The sequence below is a fragment of the Oryctolagus cuniculus genome, chromosome 8 (genome assembly GCF_964237555.1).
Source record: "Oryctolagus cuniculus chromosome 8, mOryCun1.1, whole genome shotgun sequence".
Lineage (NCBI taxonomy): Eukaryota > Metazoa > Chordata > Mammalia > Lagomorpha > Leporidae > Oryctolagus > Oryctolagus cuniculus.
Window position 1 is genome coordinate 124626409 of NC_091439.1, and position 16687 is coordinate 124643095.

The 16687-nt window shown below is 42.3% G+C and overlaps 1 protein-coding gene across 17 annotated transcripts in view; it reads right to left on the minus strand.

Annotated features, from left to right (window-relative positions):
* Nucleotides 1–16687, minus strand: part of LOC103347526 (rho GTPase-activating protein 20-like) — a 128739-nt gene that overhangs the window by 32068 nt on the left and 79984 nt on the right. For 16 of the 17 annotated variants that reach the window (XM_070048196.1, XM_070048192.1, XM_070048190.1 and 13 more), the window contains 6 exons: nt 15489–15641; nt 13548–13742; nt 11454–11546; nt 10003–10122; nt 8824–8872; nt 2943–3107 (listed from right to left, as the gene is read on the minus strand). In XM_070048196.1, the coding sequence (XP_069904297.1) occupies nt 2943–3107; nt 8824–8872; nt 10003–10108 (320 nt within the window). In that variant the 5' untranslated portion in view covers nt 10109–10122; nt 11454–11546; nt 13548–13742; nt 15489–15641. Of the gene's footprint in view, nt 1–2942; nt 3108–6480; nt 6854–8823; nt 8873–10002; nt 10123–11453; nt 11547–13547; nt 13743–15488; nt 15642–16687 lie in introns of those variants that run through there. The other variant, XM_070048195.1, reaches the window with a different exon arrangement.

The following is a 16687-nucleotide window of genomic DNA, read 5'->3' on the forward strand; positions in this document are numbered from 1 at the left end:
TTTTTTTTTTTTTTTTAAGGCAGAGTTAGACAGTGAGAGAGAGAAAAAGGTCTTCCTTCCGTTGGTTCATCCCCAAAATGGCTGCTATGGCCGGTGCTCTGCCAATCCGAAGCCAGGAGCAGGTGCTTCTTCCTGGTCTCCCATGCGGGTGCAGGGCCCAAGCACCCGGGCCGTCCTCCACTGCCTTCCCGGGCCACAGCAGAGAGCTGGACTGGAAGAGGAGCAACCAGGACAGAATTGGGTGCCCCAACCGGGACTAGAACCCGGGGTGCCGGCGCCGCCGGCGGAGGATTAGCCAGATGAGCCATGACACCAGCTCAAATTTCCTTCTTAAGATTTGGTTCAGATCATCTGCCCCACAGATTCTGGCTTAAAAAAATACTGTGTCCTACAGACTGCAGCCAAAATAAAAGCACAAAACAAAATGTACCTTAGTCCAAGTGCTCAACGTCTTATCCATAAGGGAAGAAAACACCTCCCATTTTTTTCTGCAGAGAGCACAAGGTGACAATATCGCAGCTTCAGCAGTGATATTGCTCAGTACTGGTTTGGTCCACCCCACTTTCGCCCTCTGGCATGCTGCCTTGTTCATTTACAAATCTAACTCTCAGGTGAGTGGTAGACGTGAAGAGCTCTAAGCCTTAAGGAGGATGTTCAGGGATTTGGCCACAGGGCTCCCTATGATTTAAAGCGATTGAAATGAAACTGTCATAAAATCTGCCATGGGATCCAAAAGAATACAAAGTGTTGAGGCAGCTGGGTGAGAGCCGGTACTATAATAAAGAGATCTAGTTTTAAACATGGGCTCACAGGACCAGCGCTGTGGCACAGTGGGTAAAGCCCTGGCCTGCTGAAGCACCGGAATCCCATATGGACGCCAGTTCTACTTCCGGCTGCTACTCTTCCAATCCAGCTCTCTGCTATGGCCTGAGATAGCAGTAGAAGATGGCCCAAGTCCTTGGGCCCCTGCACCCATGTGGGAGACCCGGAAGAAGCTCCTGGCTCCTGGCTTCAGATCGGCACAACTCTGGCTGTTGCGGCCATCTACGGAGTGAACCAATGGAGGGAAGACCTCTCTCTCTGTCTCTACATCTCTCTCTAACTGACTTTCAAATAAATAAAATAAATCTTAAACAAAAAAAAAAAATCATGGACCCACGACTACTGTGGTGACCTTGAGGCAGCCACTGGGGCTCTCTTAGCATCAGAGCCTGTTGGAAAACAAGAATACAGACCCATCTCAGATAGTGAAAGCAAGGATTAGGCAAGAGGAGGTACAAGATATCCTGAACACACAGATTGCGCTTAACACACCCCTGATCCAACATACCTCATATGATTGTCACTAAGATGAGACTGCATTTTATAAAACTGGGCCTGAGTCTTGCTTCTCTGCTCTAGGACAGGGCAGAACTGGAAGCCAAGGGGAGGGCAGCACTGGCAACTTTTATTTTTCTTTACTCACTTCCTGGTGAGATTTTGTTTGTGGAACTAGTCTTTGTCTTATATAATATTTCATAAATTATGAAAACACAGGTGGAGCAGATAAGCAGATGTCCAGATCAGTCTATTCCTGCCTACTCCTTCCCTGCACACGTGTATTAAGCAGTTGCCTTATTCCAGGCTGTGTACTGGTTGCATTTGTGTTCAAGGCTGACAGTGGGAGTGACCACTTGTGTCTATCTCCAACCGGCACACCAAATCTGCCTCCTGTACCTTTTGCTTTCACTGTCCCTCCCAAGTTGGGGCCCTTGGTATCAGTGATCTGGGTTATCATCTCCAGGACATAGTCTCCCTCCTATATTGCTGCCAGCTCTCCAATCCATTATCTCCCAGCAGCCACAATGATATACTACAATATTTACCTGATATGGCCATTTCCATAAGGAAACCCCTTCAAAGGCATTTCTCAACCCCTTACTGGGATCTGTCAAGATCCTCTGTGACCAGAACCCTGAGCACTTATTCAGTCTCACCTCTGACCTGGTCAATTACAGTGAGCTCCAGAAACATCAGCCTTGCTGAAGCCCTGCTCCCAAAGGGTCAAGCTGCATACACGATGGCCTGCAGTCCCCTCAGCCAGGCAAATCGGGACACCCAGTCTATAGAACAGGTGGCTGCTTCTCACACCAGAGGAATGGTTTCAATGTTGCATCTCACAGAGGCACCCTAGTGGGACTCTTCTCTGACACTCTCCACATGGCACTGTTTATTTCCTACTATCAGATGCACATTACTACAATCTTCAATTGTCTCTTTCTTAGTTTGATCATCTCTAGGCAAGACTCAAGAAAGAAGAATCCTGGGACCAGCACTGTGGCGTAGCAGGTAGAGCCACTGCCTGCAGTGCCAGCATGCCATGTGGGTGCCAGTTCCAGTCCCGGCTGCTCAACATCCAATACAGCTCTCTGCTATGGCCTGGGAAAGCATTAGAAGATGGCCCAAGTCCTTGGGCGCCTGTACCCATGTGGAAGATCTGGAAGAAGCTCCTGGATCCTGCATCCTGGATCCTGGATCCTGGCTTCAAACTGGTGCAGCTTCGGCATTTGCTGCCATCTGGAGAGTGAACCAGCGGATGGAAGACTGTCTCTGTCTCTCTCTGTGTCTCTTTCTCCCCCGCCCTTCTCTTTCTCTCACTGCCTCTACCTCTCTCTAACTCTTCCTTTAAAATAAATAAATAAATGTTCAAAGAGAGAGAGAGAGAGAGAGAGAGAGAGAGAGAGAGAGGAACCCTGTCTCTCCCATTCTTGATTCCACTGTCTACAGGGGCACAATACAGAATAAAACTTCCATGACTACTTGTTTAATAAGTGAAGAATGAAATCACTGGCAAAAACAAAGTAAAAACATGCTACTTGCTGAGAAAGAGTGCATGAAAATGAATTTTGTTAGAGACAATATATTTCACGATGATCAGGACAGCATGCAGCATATGCACCTACCGAATGTTCGAGATTTTCAGTACATCCTTGTACAAAAAAGCCTGATGCTTTGTTTTCTTATTACCCGTTCTTAACTTTATCGGACCGTGCACCAGTAGTCTTCGTTCACGTCCCTTTGAAGCACTTGCATCCTCTGAAGTCCCAGCCTCTTGAAAATCATCGTCCCTGCTCAACAGCAAACACCAAAGAGTAGCTAGTCAATGGTCACAGACTAGTTTGATGCCGGTCATTAGGAGTGACACATGATAAAACTGTCATCTCAATTCCTCAGACAAGGCTCTCCAACTACAGATGCCAATGGGGTTTCAGGTTTTACAGGTCTCAAAGAGCAGGTGGCACTGAGAGAGTTGGACAGGGAACACATCCAAGGGAGAACCTAGGGCAAGTATCGTCTTACAGGAGTGCCAAAGAAGACAGCCGCTCAGACCAAGAGGTGTCAGGTAAGTGGAGAACTGAGAGGATAACAAGAAGGGAGCCATCGCTCCCATCAAACGCTATGGAAGGTAAGGCAGGTGGTTACTGAGGACTCATCATTGGACTTACTAACACGGAGGTCTTGGTAACCATGGACAACTGCTGGTGGAATGATGGAAGGGATGTTTTCCACAAAGTCTGTGGTACACAGAGGGTTCTAAAACAACCCATCCAAAAGCCACACACCCTAATGATTGCAGCCTATGACTGTGCTATCTGCAAAAAGAGACTGTGAAGACAGAATGAATGTGATGAACCTTCAAATAGGGAGAGTACATTCCCTAGTTTAGGAGGCCTAAACTAACCCCCAAGAGGTCCCCAAATCAGAGATTATCATCTACACTGACTCAGGACATGGCACAGAAGGGGAAGCCAGAAAGAGTTGAAGGGCAAGGGAGAATGAATCTGTCATATGGGCAGGAGCTACACAGAAACATGAGACTAGATGTAGTCAGCCCCCAGGTGACAGCTGGAGGAGGAAGGTACCTCAACTACAAGTAAGGGGATTCAAACAATGTTCTGAATTAGCTCAGAAGCAGATCCTAGCCCAGAGCAATCTCCCAACATGTGGACCAAGCTTAGAGGACCCTATGAAGTGGACCCAGAGAATCCCAAATAAACCTGTGCCCTACAGGTCCGTAACAAGGAATTCCTGTGGTTTTCAATCTCTCCGTTTCTGGTCATTGTTGTACCTCTATTATTTTAACAAAAAGAATGTTGCTTCCTGAGACTAGGTGCCATTGCCATAAGCATCTAAAAATTGGAATGCGGATTTGCAATCAGCAATAAGCGAAGGCTGCAACACGTCTGAGGAGCATGAGAAAGAAAAAGCTGAAATTCTGTGGAATACACAGTTAGCAGAAATGTGCATACGAAAGATTCTGCTGGTGTGCACTTGGCAGTATTGAGGATCAAAAGTCTGTGAGAGCATTTCAGGCATGGAAAGCCAAGACACTGTGGCAAAAACATAGTCTACACGAACGATCTCTGTAGACCCCAGTGGAAAAAAAGTGGCAATCAAAGAAGAGTGCACTTATCTCTAAAGGGAAGAGAGAACTTCCACTTTGCTTATGACCTTGTCCATAGGGGAAAAAACCGCTATAATCCAAAAGTTTTCCTTTTGAAATCTGTATTTATGAAATAAACGTTTTCTATTAAAAAAGGCTTCCATAGCCTAGACAGCTCATTTCAAGAGCCTCGGGTGGTCACTGACGTCATCCATGAGAGTGTTCATTGTTAAATTAACAGCAGAATTGGAATCCCCTGGTACGAGTACTCAAACAATATATTTCACTTTGTGTTTTTATGGGGGTGCAAACTGTTGAAATCTTTACTTAATGTATACTAAACTGATCCTCTGTAAAAAAAAAAAAAAAAAATTATCAACTCCCAACTTGACTCTCACTGGGATTAAACATGACAATAGGTCTGATCTGATTTCATCATCATTTAAAAAATATCATCTATTATTTTTCACTTTATGTTTCTGTGTGAGAGCAAACTGTTGAAATCCTTACTTAATGTATACTAAGCTGATCTTCTGTATATTAAGATAATCGAAAATGAATCTTGATGTGAATGGAAGGGGAGAGGGAGTGGGAAAGGGGAGGGTAGTGGGTGGGAGGGACGGTATGTGGGGGAAGCCATTGTAATCCATAAATCGTACTTTGGAAATTTATATTCATTAAATAAAAGTTAAAAAAAAAATTAACAGCAGAAGTCACTGTGCACTGACTCCCCATGCAGGACCTCTGTCCTCAATGAGTTGTATTGAGAGTTAACTGTAAAACCAGTTTTCAAACAGTTTGTGTATGTGCATATGTGTGCGTGTGTGTATGTGTGAAAATTGTTGACATCTTTCCTTAATATAGAGTTGGTCTTCTATGTACAAAGTTAATTGAAAATGAATCTTAATGGAGAATAGAACTGGGAAGGGGAGACTGAGGGGGATGAGGCATGGGAGTGTGGGTGGGAGGACTGATATAGTGAGAAGAATAACTATACTCCTAAAGTTGCACTTATGAAAATTTGTATCCCTTAATAGATAGATTTTAAGAATAAAAAAAGAAAGTACTGAAGATTATTGAAAATTTCAGAGTCTGACTGTTTCTAACTGGCTGTGTATGAAAGGGAGCATGTATCATAAAAGAGAACATGTAATCTGGAACAATAGTATCAATCTGCCTGGTTTTAGTGCAACTTAAAGTAAAATATCGAAAGCAATATTCAACTGTGAAGTTCTCCATACATATCTGCTGCTAATTCATTCTAAGTAAAAGCAACAGGCATGTCTTCTGCCTTTTCAAAGGAAAATTAAATCACATACCCCTGATATTCTAAAGCAGTTTACATCTCTAAAGAGTATTTCCATTCAACTACCACACTGCCCTCTGTAAAGAACACTAAGATGGACACCACAGCTGTCACTCACCAAGCTCCTAAAACATGGTTTCAGAAGAGGGAACACAAGGCAATTTTCAGCCTATCACATGTAAAACAAAATGACACAGCGATTGGTAAAGAAGTCATTGTAACGTGGTCCCCTGTTAGCATGACAATTTACATAATAGGGATACATTGATTCCCACTTAGTAAAATGCTTCCTATCTTATCTAAATTAGTGTTCAAATTGGGAGGCGAGGGGAGAGAAGTGCTAGACAACATGAAATAATGCTGGACACATCCACAAACATTTCTTAACATCACCCAGGCTTAGATATAACTGGTTGAGTTGGGACCATGTACCAATGGGGCTCTGTGGCCATAATAGGTAAAACCAGTTAGACTGAGCAGAACACAAAACTCTTTCATAAACAGGACAGCCTCTTTCGAGATCTTTTCAGAGAAAACTCTTTGCCATGAAGCCAAGGAAGTGTCTCCCCTGACAGTACAAAGCCTGCTCTTTTGAGCTCAGTAGCACTAAACCAAAGAACAAAAGTAGCTTCTCATGAAACCAGCACCAAAGTCAGGAATTACTTCCTCTGTTTTAAGGAAAACAGGACAGAACTCCTCCTGGGGTGACCAGTCTGCTTAAATGATCACAAGTAGTACAGGAAAAGGCTACCTTGCGCTGGGGACTGGCGGATGACTTCCAGAAGCTCTGACAACATTACTTTCCATGTGTTACAACTCTAGACTCTGTCGACACTATTCAACAGAGACCATGAACAAGTCCCTGAAGACTGTGGGTTCCGTAGTAGTCAAGATCACCCATCATTGTGATGTCAAGGTTCTAAGGCTCATGCCATAACTGACAAACTCTCAAACTGATATAGTGGTTTTCTAGATTTTGGCACCATCATTCAATTCTTCAAAATTAAACTGAGATGATGGTTCATTTGCATGCAGTTGTAAGAAACACAGAGAGATTTCAGCAACCTTCCCTCCAGTTTGCCCAAGCGGCAATATATTTCAAAGCTATAGTGCAATATTATTTCTTTGCATATTTTAGTATAATTATATAATACTTTATACAAAAATAATATGTACAACATTAAAATGAATACATGATTCACCCATTTTCTGTTCTTGTAGCAAAACCCCTTAGGCTAGGTAATGTGTCAAAGAAAGAAGTTTACTTGTCTGACGGTTTTGGAGGTTGAAAAGTCCAAGAGCATGGGGCCCCACTGACTCAGCCTCTTTTCCTGGCTTATAGACAACCATCTTCACACTGTGTCCTTGCATGGCACACAAAGAGAAGGAGGTAAGGGCTTCAACAGGAGAACTGGGTGGGTGGGGGAAGAACTCTGACCATAGCAGTCTATTTTCACTTCTGTCATTGAACACTGACCTTTCGGCCCTACATACCAAATGGAGAGATAGTATCAATGTGATGCTGTGTCAATTATAAGGTTATTTTAACATATCACAAACACAAAATTCTTTTATTCAATTTCCCCCCTTAAGTGTTTAAATGGGTGATCTCTCACATCACACATAAGGGTGTTAATTGTGAAATTAACAACAGGAGTCACTGTGCATTAACTTCCCATGCAGGACCTCTGTCCTCAAATTGTTGGATTATGAGAGTTAATAGTAAAACTTGTTTGCAAAGATTTACTTCATTTTAATGTATTAAGTGGAGGATGTTATCTATGTCTCATAAGCTATAGTAATGTCTAAGTGCTCACAAAGGATGCACTATGCTTGGGTTCTTCAAAGTTGATTTTCTCAAATATATATACATACATACATACATATATAAATTAAACCTCTAAAAAAGTAAATGGTGATGAACTATCTACACAGGAAAGAAGGTTTTGTAGCAACACTGGCAGGAGGGCTGCAACCAAACTAAGTAGTTTTTGAACCCCCCCTCCTTCAGCATTCGCCATGTAGAGGGTGCTGGTAAAAGGAGTTATTCTAGAAGAGTCTCAGTGTCTCCACCTGCACAACAGAGATGATAGTGCACCTCAAAGGATTGCTGCAACTATAAAATGGGATAACAGTATAGAAAATTTAGCAAGCTAACTCACAGAATAATTCTTGCTTAATACCAAGGCTGCTTAGAAAAGACAGGGAGACATTATTTTCCAAAATAGTGAACACTATCATGGATGTTTGTCCATGGCCAAAGAGAAAGGAGGGAGAATATGTCACGCAATCAAATCCACTGAGCAACGACAAAACGTCAAGCTTCTTGCAAGGTAGTTTATATATAGCCTCCCCTTGCCTCAACATCAGCTTCTGGGGTAAAAATTAGTAATTCCATTTGACAGGTGGAGAAACTGAAGCTCAGTGAAGTTGTGTGACTGGGGGCCAGATACCTAACAGTTGGTAAAGTGAGAACTCTCTAAGTCCTAAATCACACAGTGTTTCCATAGCTAAGCAGTACCCCCCACCCCCAAGACAAGGGGAAAATATCCTTGGTATTATATACATATGCATGTATATATATTTTGCAGAATCATCTTCCTGGCATGTACCCGGGGCCTCAGTATCTTCTGCAGCTGGATTTGGTGAGCCCTCACACCCATTCATCCTTCACCCTCACAGGGCTGCTTCTGGACCCCTCGGCCTCTGTGGGCAGCTTGTTGATAACTCACAGGCAGCCAGTCTGTATTAGTGCCCAGATATGCTTTTAGTTGCCTGTTACCTTAGGCAGCCAGCCACACCTTGGCATCAGACAGGCTGGGAATAGCAGTCAATACCAAGAAAAGGTTATAATCAATGACTCTCCAGATGTCTACTTGTGCTGGCAGTTATGAGCCCTTGGGAGAACCCTTACACTCCCCATATGTTCTGGTCTCCCTCCTGAATCCCTGTAATTATCCTTTCTCATGTTGGTCCTCTGAACACCCTCATCTTTGCCTCCACCAAGGGAAACATCCTCAGTAGCTGATATCAAGCACCTGCTCCAGTGTTCCTTGCTGCCCTCTGCTGGCAAGAATAGGAAGTCATATTTTACCTCTCAGGACCATGGCACAGGGCAGGTACTTCATTGAGATGAGTCAATTCTGGAACACCAAATTGGAAGTGCTGTCACAAAACTAAGTCCATAAAATGAATACTATTTGAGAACATTTTTGAACAAATCAAAACCATTGTAAAATATCTAAGTGCACCCTGAAATGCTGCTTCTAGCTGCATCTGTCCTCTATCTTTTCATTCAAGGCAGAGTTCCAACATCACAGTGGAAAATCAGGCTCCCAATATTAATCATCATTCCCATAGTTTATAGAAATGAGCAAAAGAAATCACAAAATGGAGGATAAAGCGATAAAGCATATCCTACTCAGCCTTCCTAAAGAAATGAATAATGGTGATGATAACATACACATTAAATCAGATCTCCTAGTTCCCATGTCTGTTTCTCAAGTTGATTGAAACAGAGTAGAGGGGGATAGGATAATACGGTAAACACAAATTAAACACACTATTTGGCTACAAAAATGCATAAAGGAATGAGAGAAGAAAATCATGATGGAAGAAATGTAGTGATGCTATGACTATAATACCCTGGGCTCATAAACTACTCAAGGCAACGTCTCACGAAAAAGATTTTCTCACAATACTGCCTATTTTTTTTTTTTTTTTGACAGGCAGAGTGGACAGTGAGAGAGAGAGAGACAGAGAGAAAGGTCTTCCTTTGCCGTTGGTTCACCCTCCAATGGCCGCCGCGGCCGGCGCGCTGCGGCCGGCGCACCGCGCTGATCCGATGGCAGGAGCCAGGAGCCAGGTGCTTTTCCTGGTCTCCCATGCGGGTGCAGGGCCCAAGCACCTGGGCCATCCTCCACTGCACTCCCTGGCCACAGCAGAGGGCTGGCCTGGAAGAGGGGCAACCGGGACAGAATCCGGCGCCCCGACCGGGACTAGAACCCGGTGTGCCGGCGCCGCTAGGCGGAGGATTAGCCTATTGAGCCGCGGCGCCGGCCACAATACTGCCTATTGAAACAGTGCTGAGGGAGCAGGGTGTTAGTTACTCCATTCCTTATGTCTTCATAGAGTAGACTGGCAATTGGATACACAAATATTGTAACTGCCTGGTCTTCACTTCTCCAACTTGGAATGAGATGTACATAGCATTCTATTCTTCTTGCAGCTAAGCTTGTGTGCTTATGCAGGGGACCCTCTCCTGTCACCTCACCTCTGGGAGGCAAGGGCAGATGGTAAAATAGTAGGGTCTTTGGAATTGGGACTGGAGATAGATTATGGATGTTTGAGTTTTGGCAAACTACTTCATATTTCCGCATCTCAGTTCTTATATCTGTAAAAAGAAGATAATGACTTTCAAAGTGTTGTGATGAAGTGTGAGATAAAGCATGGAATAAGATAATTCAATCCCTGATGCCTGCCTGACCCACAAACAGCACTCCAGAAACCCTGGAAGTATTCTCTCAGTGTCTAGATAGGGTTTCTCTGCCGCTCTGCTGGATGGTTCCCCCTCTGGGGCTCGCTGGGTATCAGAAGAGCTGCTTTATCACAAAGAAATACACACCTACCTCTTGGCTTCCAGCAAGTATATCCATATGCAGACAGTTTTCAAGGGTGTTTGAGATAGTATTCTTGCATGGACTTAGATTAGGGGTTGTCCAGTTTATACTTGCAGGGTTTTGGGTACACAGATAATATTCTAAGACAACATAGATTCAGAACGGGTGTTTGGCTCAGCAGTTAAGATGCCAGCATCTTCTACCACAGTGCCAGTATCAAGTCCCAGATCAACTGCCCATTCCACCTTACTACATATACTCCTTCTAGGAGGCAGGACTGCTGGCTCAAGTGCCTGGATCCCTGCCACCAATGTGGGACACCTGAGCTGAGTTCTTTAAACCTGGCATCAGCCTGATCTACCCCCTCACTACTCCAGGAACTTGAGCAAAGAACCAGCAAATGGAAGAACTCTACTTGTTACCCTCTCTGTCTTTCAAACACAGAACATGAATGACAACTGAAAAAAAAGATTTTGATCTGGTTAAGTCCCTTTGTGGAGACAAGTTGCATAGCAAAGGGCACAAATAAACATAGATGAAAATGTATTTCATACAAATAACTGAAAATACACCATGTTTCTCTTATTTAAAAATAGATCCAATGATAGAGGACAAAAATAGGTAACATGGTAACAAAAGTTGACTTGGGTTATCAGAAGGTCAACTCATTTTCCTACCTAGATGGTTTATTATGATCTTATTGCTGGGTCACAAGGTTTTGGCCAGACTGGAACACAATTGTCAACACTCATAGACACAAGGTAGCTTTTCTATGTACACTTTAAAAACAGGCACCAGCAAATACTGCTGGCTTTCAATGATGCAGAATGGAAGGATCCCTACTGTTCCAATTTTACAAAATATAAATAAAAAATCTGAAAGAGAGAGGAGAGTATCCATTCTACAGTTATTCCAACATAAATGCTTATTATGGTGATAGTGAACAAAATTACTTGAAATACAATTTCAGATATTTCACAGATTATTTACAAGTAATCAAAACAGAATTCCTCAAATTCCTCAAGGACTCTCTGGATCTGATGCTCATTTGAATACTTTTCTGAGTAGATAGAAAATTCAGTTTCACACCAGTCACAGATCTTACCTGATGGATTCTTTAAGCAAAGAAAGATTAAGATAAAGGCTTCTGTCTTCTGTTTCCTTCCATTCTTTAGTCAATCATCTAATAGTGGAACACCTGAGGAAAGTGTAAATAGAAATCACACAATCAGACATGGGTAAATTTTGAAAGCATGTGAAGGGAATCTCCTGTGTCCTGGACACTCAATTGCTCAAAGGATGCAAAAGGTGAAAAGAAAATGGTTCAGAAACACTTTATTGGATGTGCTGTTGGGAAGCCACAAGATGAACTTCCTTGGCTGGGGAATGAAGGGAGGGACCATGGAAATGTCAAACTACAGCACAACTGGGACACCCATCGAGCCCACAGTTCAGCTTCCTCAGTAATGCATGACATTAAATGAAATTACTCAAATAAAGAACCTAGAAACAACAAAGCAGTGTGTTACTCAGTGTGTTAATATTCTTGAATTGAGAAATCCCCCATGTGAACTTCCTACTCGAAAAGCTGAATATCACAGTCTTAGTGAGCTTGAAGAAATTCATCTTAATTTAAACCTGACAGCATTAGTCACACCTGGTTGGGAATTTAGGCGTTACAGCGTAGCATTCTACCACCATTCTGTTCTTTCACATACAAGACATGGGGAAAATATTAAACACTACAATTGAAATGAAATTGCAAATGGAAGCAGAAGGGAAAAATGTCTCTGTGGGAATATGTACCCTATGATGCTAATGGTCTCTGAGCCTATATTTTAAAACAGGGTCGTGATAATGATCAGAAGAAGCTTCACTGCATTCTAATTATAAAGGCAGCTTCCGTTCAGCACGTATGTTTATATAGTGAGAAAATGATTAACAAGACAGGTGTAGAACCCTTGTTCTACTATGAGCCTTTTTATACACTCTAAGCAAAATACTACATTTTTAAAAACCTTCCTGCCCAAGTTTTCAGATCAAAATTCTCCCAGATAATACCTCAAAGAAATGGCAAGCTGTGGTTTAGAAAAATATGGAATTGACATAAATTTGGAGAAATCTCCAACGTGAGATGGTATGGATGAAAACAAATCATGATATTTTTCAAGAGAGCTTAAACTTGAAAGAAATCAACAACTCTCTGAGCTGGGGGAGTCTTCAATAGTGGTGCCCAAGAGTAAATTGTGATCTGTTACAAGGCTGGCAAATGACAACTACTGGGTCAAAAACAGGTCAAATACTTAACGTTACCCATGGTCATTCACTCACACAATATTGTCTCTGACAGTTTCAGGCTACAAGGTAAAGTTTCGGGCTACCCAAGTAAAGTGAAAGATAACAACATGTAAAGATTCTTTTTCTTGTCAGTCCTCCCCCCAAAATAGTTAACGATTTACACTGTACTAGATATTATAATGTCATCCAGAGTTGGTCTAGAGTATGCAGGAATATATGACCAGATGAAATGGAAGTAATATACCATTATACATAAGGAATGTGAGTATCTTTGGAATTTATTATCCACAGGTGAGTGCAACCGATCCTCAAGGACCAGAGAGACAACTGTACTCTCTGGCTTGGCCATGAGACATGGCAAATATGGAAACGTTGGCGAAAGGTAGTGTGAATGATTCTGAGTTAATCTTAAGAGTCCAGGGTAGCCACTAGCCCTCCAATGGCAGAATGAGAACTGTGAAAGAGACCCACTCTAGCTATCTACAAATTTGCATGAGAAACAAAACACTCATTGAGTCAGCCTGGTGTCACAGTGGGTTAAGCCACCATTTGTGATGCCCAAGTCAAAATGGTGGTACAAGTCCCAGCTGCTCTGCTTCCAATCCAGCTCCCTGCAAACGTACCTGTGAGACTGATGGATCATGCCCCAAGCTCTTGGGCTCATTGCTACCCATGTGGGAGACCCGGGGGTAGATCCATGATCCTTTTTTTCAGCCTGGCCCAGACCTAGCTGTTGCAGGCATTTGGAGGAGGGAACAGATTTTTGATATCTCTATCTATCTACCTATCTACCTACCTCTCTTTCTCTATCCCCTCCGTGTGTGCATATATGTGTATATGTATGCATATGTGCATCACTCGGACTTTCAAAAAGTAAACAGACAGAACAAAAAATACTTACTGTTGATATTCTCTGTTTGAATGTAGCAAAATCCAAATTTCATGGGTGAGTATACTCTGCTTAAGCTTTCCCATAGAGGCTGGCTTCTCAGATTGACAACACTAGGAAAAGCATCTCACTCAAAGTTCAGGTGTGGTTTAAGTCTCAACTTCTGATGTTGATGGGCTCAACTGCAACAGGTGTTCATTCCTCTACCTATGATAAGAAAAACTGAGTGATAGCTAATCCAGACCAGCGGCCCACCACACTCTTAGAATGCTGCATTTTCTGTGTAGAGCAATGTGTGGATGTCAGCCGTGACTCCTCAGCGTTTGGTTTAAATGTCTTCTACATAAGGGAAGCCTCCCAGCACAGGAGGTTGAGACAAGTTTGCTTGATGTTGCAGTGGATTAGTCCACCACCACTTGTGATGCCACACTCCATATTGGAATGCTGATTTGAGATCCAGCTGCCCTTCTATCTAGCCCCTTACTAGAGAACCTAGAAAAGCAATGGACTATGGTCCAAGGACTTGGGCCCCTAGCTACTTACGTGGGAAGCCCTGCCGTAGTTCTAGGATCTTGATCTGACTTGGTCCAGTGCTGTCTATTGTAGATATTTGGGTAGTGAACCACTGGTTTTGAGGTATACATATCTCTCTCTCTCTCTCTCTCTCTCTCTCTCTCTCTCCATCCCTCTCTCTCCCTCTGTCCTTAGTCATTCTAAATTTCAACTAAATAAATAAAATAGGACATTGAAAACCCCACAAGAGTGTACAGCAACACATAGATGATATAAAGCTCTAAGAATTTGTGCTAAAGATGCTAGCTGACAGGGAATGAACAAAATGCATGTCAACCTTTAAAAATGTCATTTCACAGAATGCCTAGTGAAACACCTCATGATGTGAAAAGGCATACAGAGCTTTCATTGCCACTTTTCCTGAAATGATCAAGCTCACTAACGTCAATAGCTCCCTTACTTCATAACGATTTTCAGGGTCCACACATTTGCAATGAGAACCCAGAAGCTGCCCTTGCTCTCAGGTTTTCAGCCTTTCCTGTCATTCCTTTTGCTACCTTTCTGAACCCAGTTTGGGCTGTTTTAAAGGTGAATGGCTCAGCTAAAGCAAAACCGGTGCTACAGAAGGAGCTGGAAACAACAGACTGGTTGCCATCTCCTACTACTGAGACCAACATTTCATTCTAGGGCATTACTTTCTGGACTTCACTTCTAGATGCACTACTATAATTAATCAGATATGTAGTAATAATAAGATCATTGCTTTGCCAAATATAGACAGGAAAGACTGACATTTAAAGTGTCATGGAGTGTTTTGGGGAAGATCTCATTATTGCCATTGTTTACCAAATTGACATATAATGTTTCAGGCAGTCTCTGCTTTCTAGAAGAATTTTTTAACATATTTCATAAAAAGACTACCAGAATTTTTATCTCCATGTTTTACTAAAACACCATGCCTGCTTTCCTTCTGAATCCACGTTTCAAGTGTTAGAGGTACTGAACAGCCCTAGAGTTCAACTGAATGTTTCAGTCTTAACAGAGCTCACTGAGGCTATTTGGAAACCTAGATGTCTGACTGCTCCTAATCAACGCTACTTCCATTTGTGTATGAGTAATTCCCTTATCAGCAAACTCCATTTGTTGGGTGATCTGTTCTAGCCCCCTGAAATCCCACTAGGTAATTCCAACAACTCTCAGGTTATGGTGTTTCATAAAAGCATTCCTGTAACCATCATTACATATTGATATCTATTTGTTTAGCACTATGAGATGAAGGAATGCAAGAGATTCCCCTCTATTCTTAAAAAGCACACAATTGGATTAGAACCGTAATCTTGGTTAATACCATAATTATTTGGCTATAATTACGGTTAAACCACAATCTTGCATAATTACAAACAGAAAAAGATGCATAATTAAATGAACCAGTTTGCTTACTGCATGATCCTCAGTCACGTATTTTCCTCTTTTCAGATCTCAAGTTCCAGAGAGGCCAGGACCTTGCTGAATTCGTCCTGGCACTTGGCACACAGTATTCTGCACACTCACAGATGCTCAATAAGTCATTTTTGATGAATGGATGTGCATTTGCTTAATAAAGGTGAAGATTAAATGAGTTACATACATGAAGACCTTAGGACAACATCTATTATTAAGACATTAATATAGTAAAATATTGGCCGGCGCTGTGGCTCAAAAGGCTAATCCTCCGCCTGCGGCGCCGGCACACCAGGTTCTAGTCCCAGTCTGGGCGCTGGATTCTGTCCCGGTTGCTCCTCTTCCAGGCCAGCTCTCTGCTGTGGCCCAGGAAGGCAGTGGAGGATGGCCCGGGTGCTTGGGCCCTGCACCCGCATGGGAGACCAGGAGAAGCACCTGGCTCCTGGCTTCGGATCAGCGCAGTGCAGCGGCCGCAGCAGCCACTGGAGGGTGAACCAACAGTAAAGGAAAACCCTTCTCTCTCTCTCTCTCTCTCCCTCTCACTGTCCACTCTGCCTGTTAAAAAAAAATTGAAAAAATAAAATATAAAAAAAATTATAGTAAAATATTATCAAATGGATAAGATTTAGAATAGAGATTAGAATAGACATTCTAAAATTTATTTTAAAGTGACCTTGGAAAAAATAGGTGATAACAGAAAGAATACACCTTATGACACTATTGATGAAGGCAATGTATTAAGCATGGTGTTTAAATACATAAAGACTAAAGGTGTATAATAGCACTGCAATCCAACATTTGTTAAGCAAAACCCAAATAACATTTTTTATTTCAAAATAATGCATACTTTAAAACTGTTGTTAGGAGAGGAAGGGGGATGTAAATTAACACTTATCTAATCAACTGAAAGTATCTTCGGAGTTATTCAAAGACTCCCGAAGTAACTAAGAGGAATGCTCTGATTTCATAGCAAAGTATGTCTAGAATGATGCTCAACAGTATAATGTTCATAGAAGCATGAGCATTCTCCACCCAGGGTGACTGAGACCTTCAGAAGTTTACACAATATATTGGGAATTTCATACATTTAAATGAAGTATGAGTATCATAACGATACATGTCAATCTAGGAAAGCATCTGCAATCATCCTTTATAGGTAAAAATGTGTCTGAACAATTGATTAAATGGGCCATCTAGTA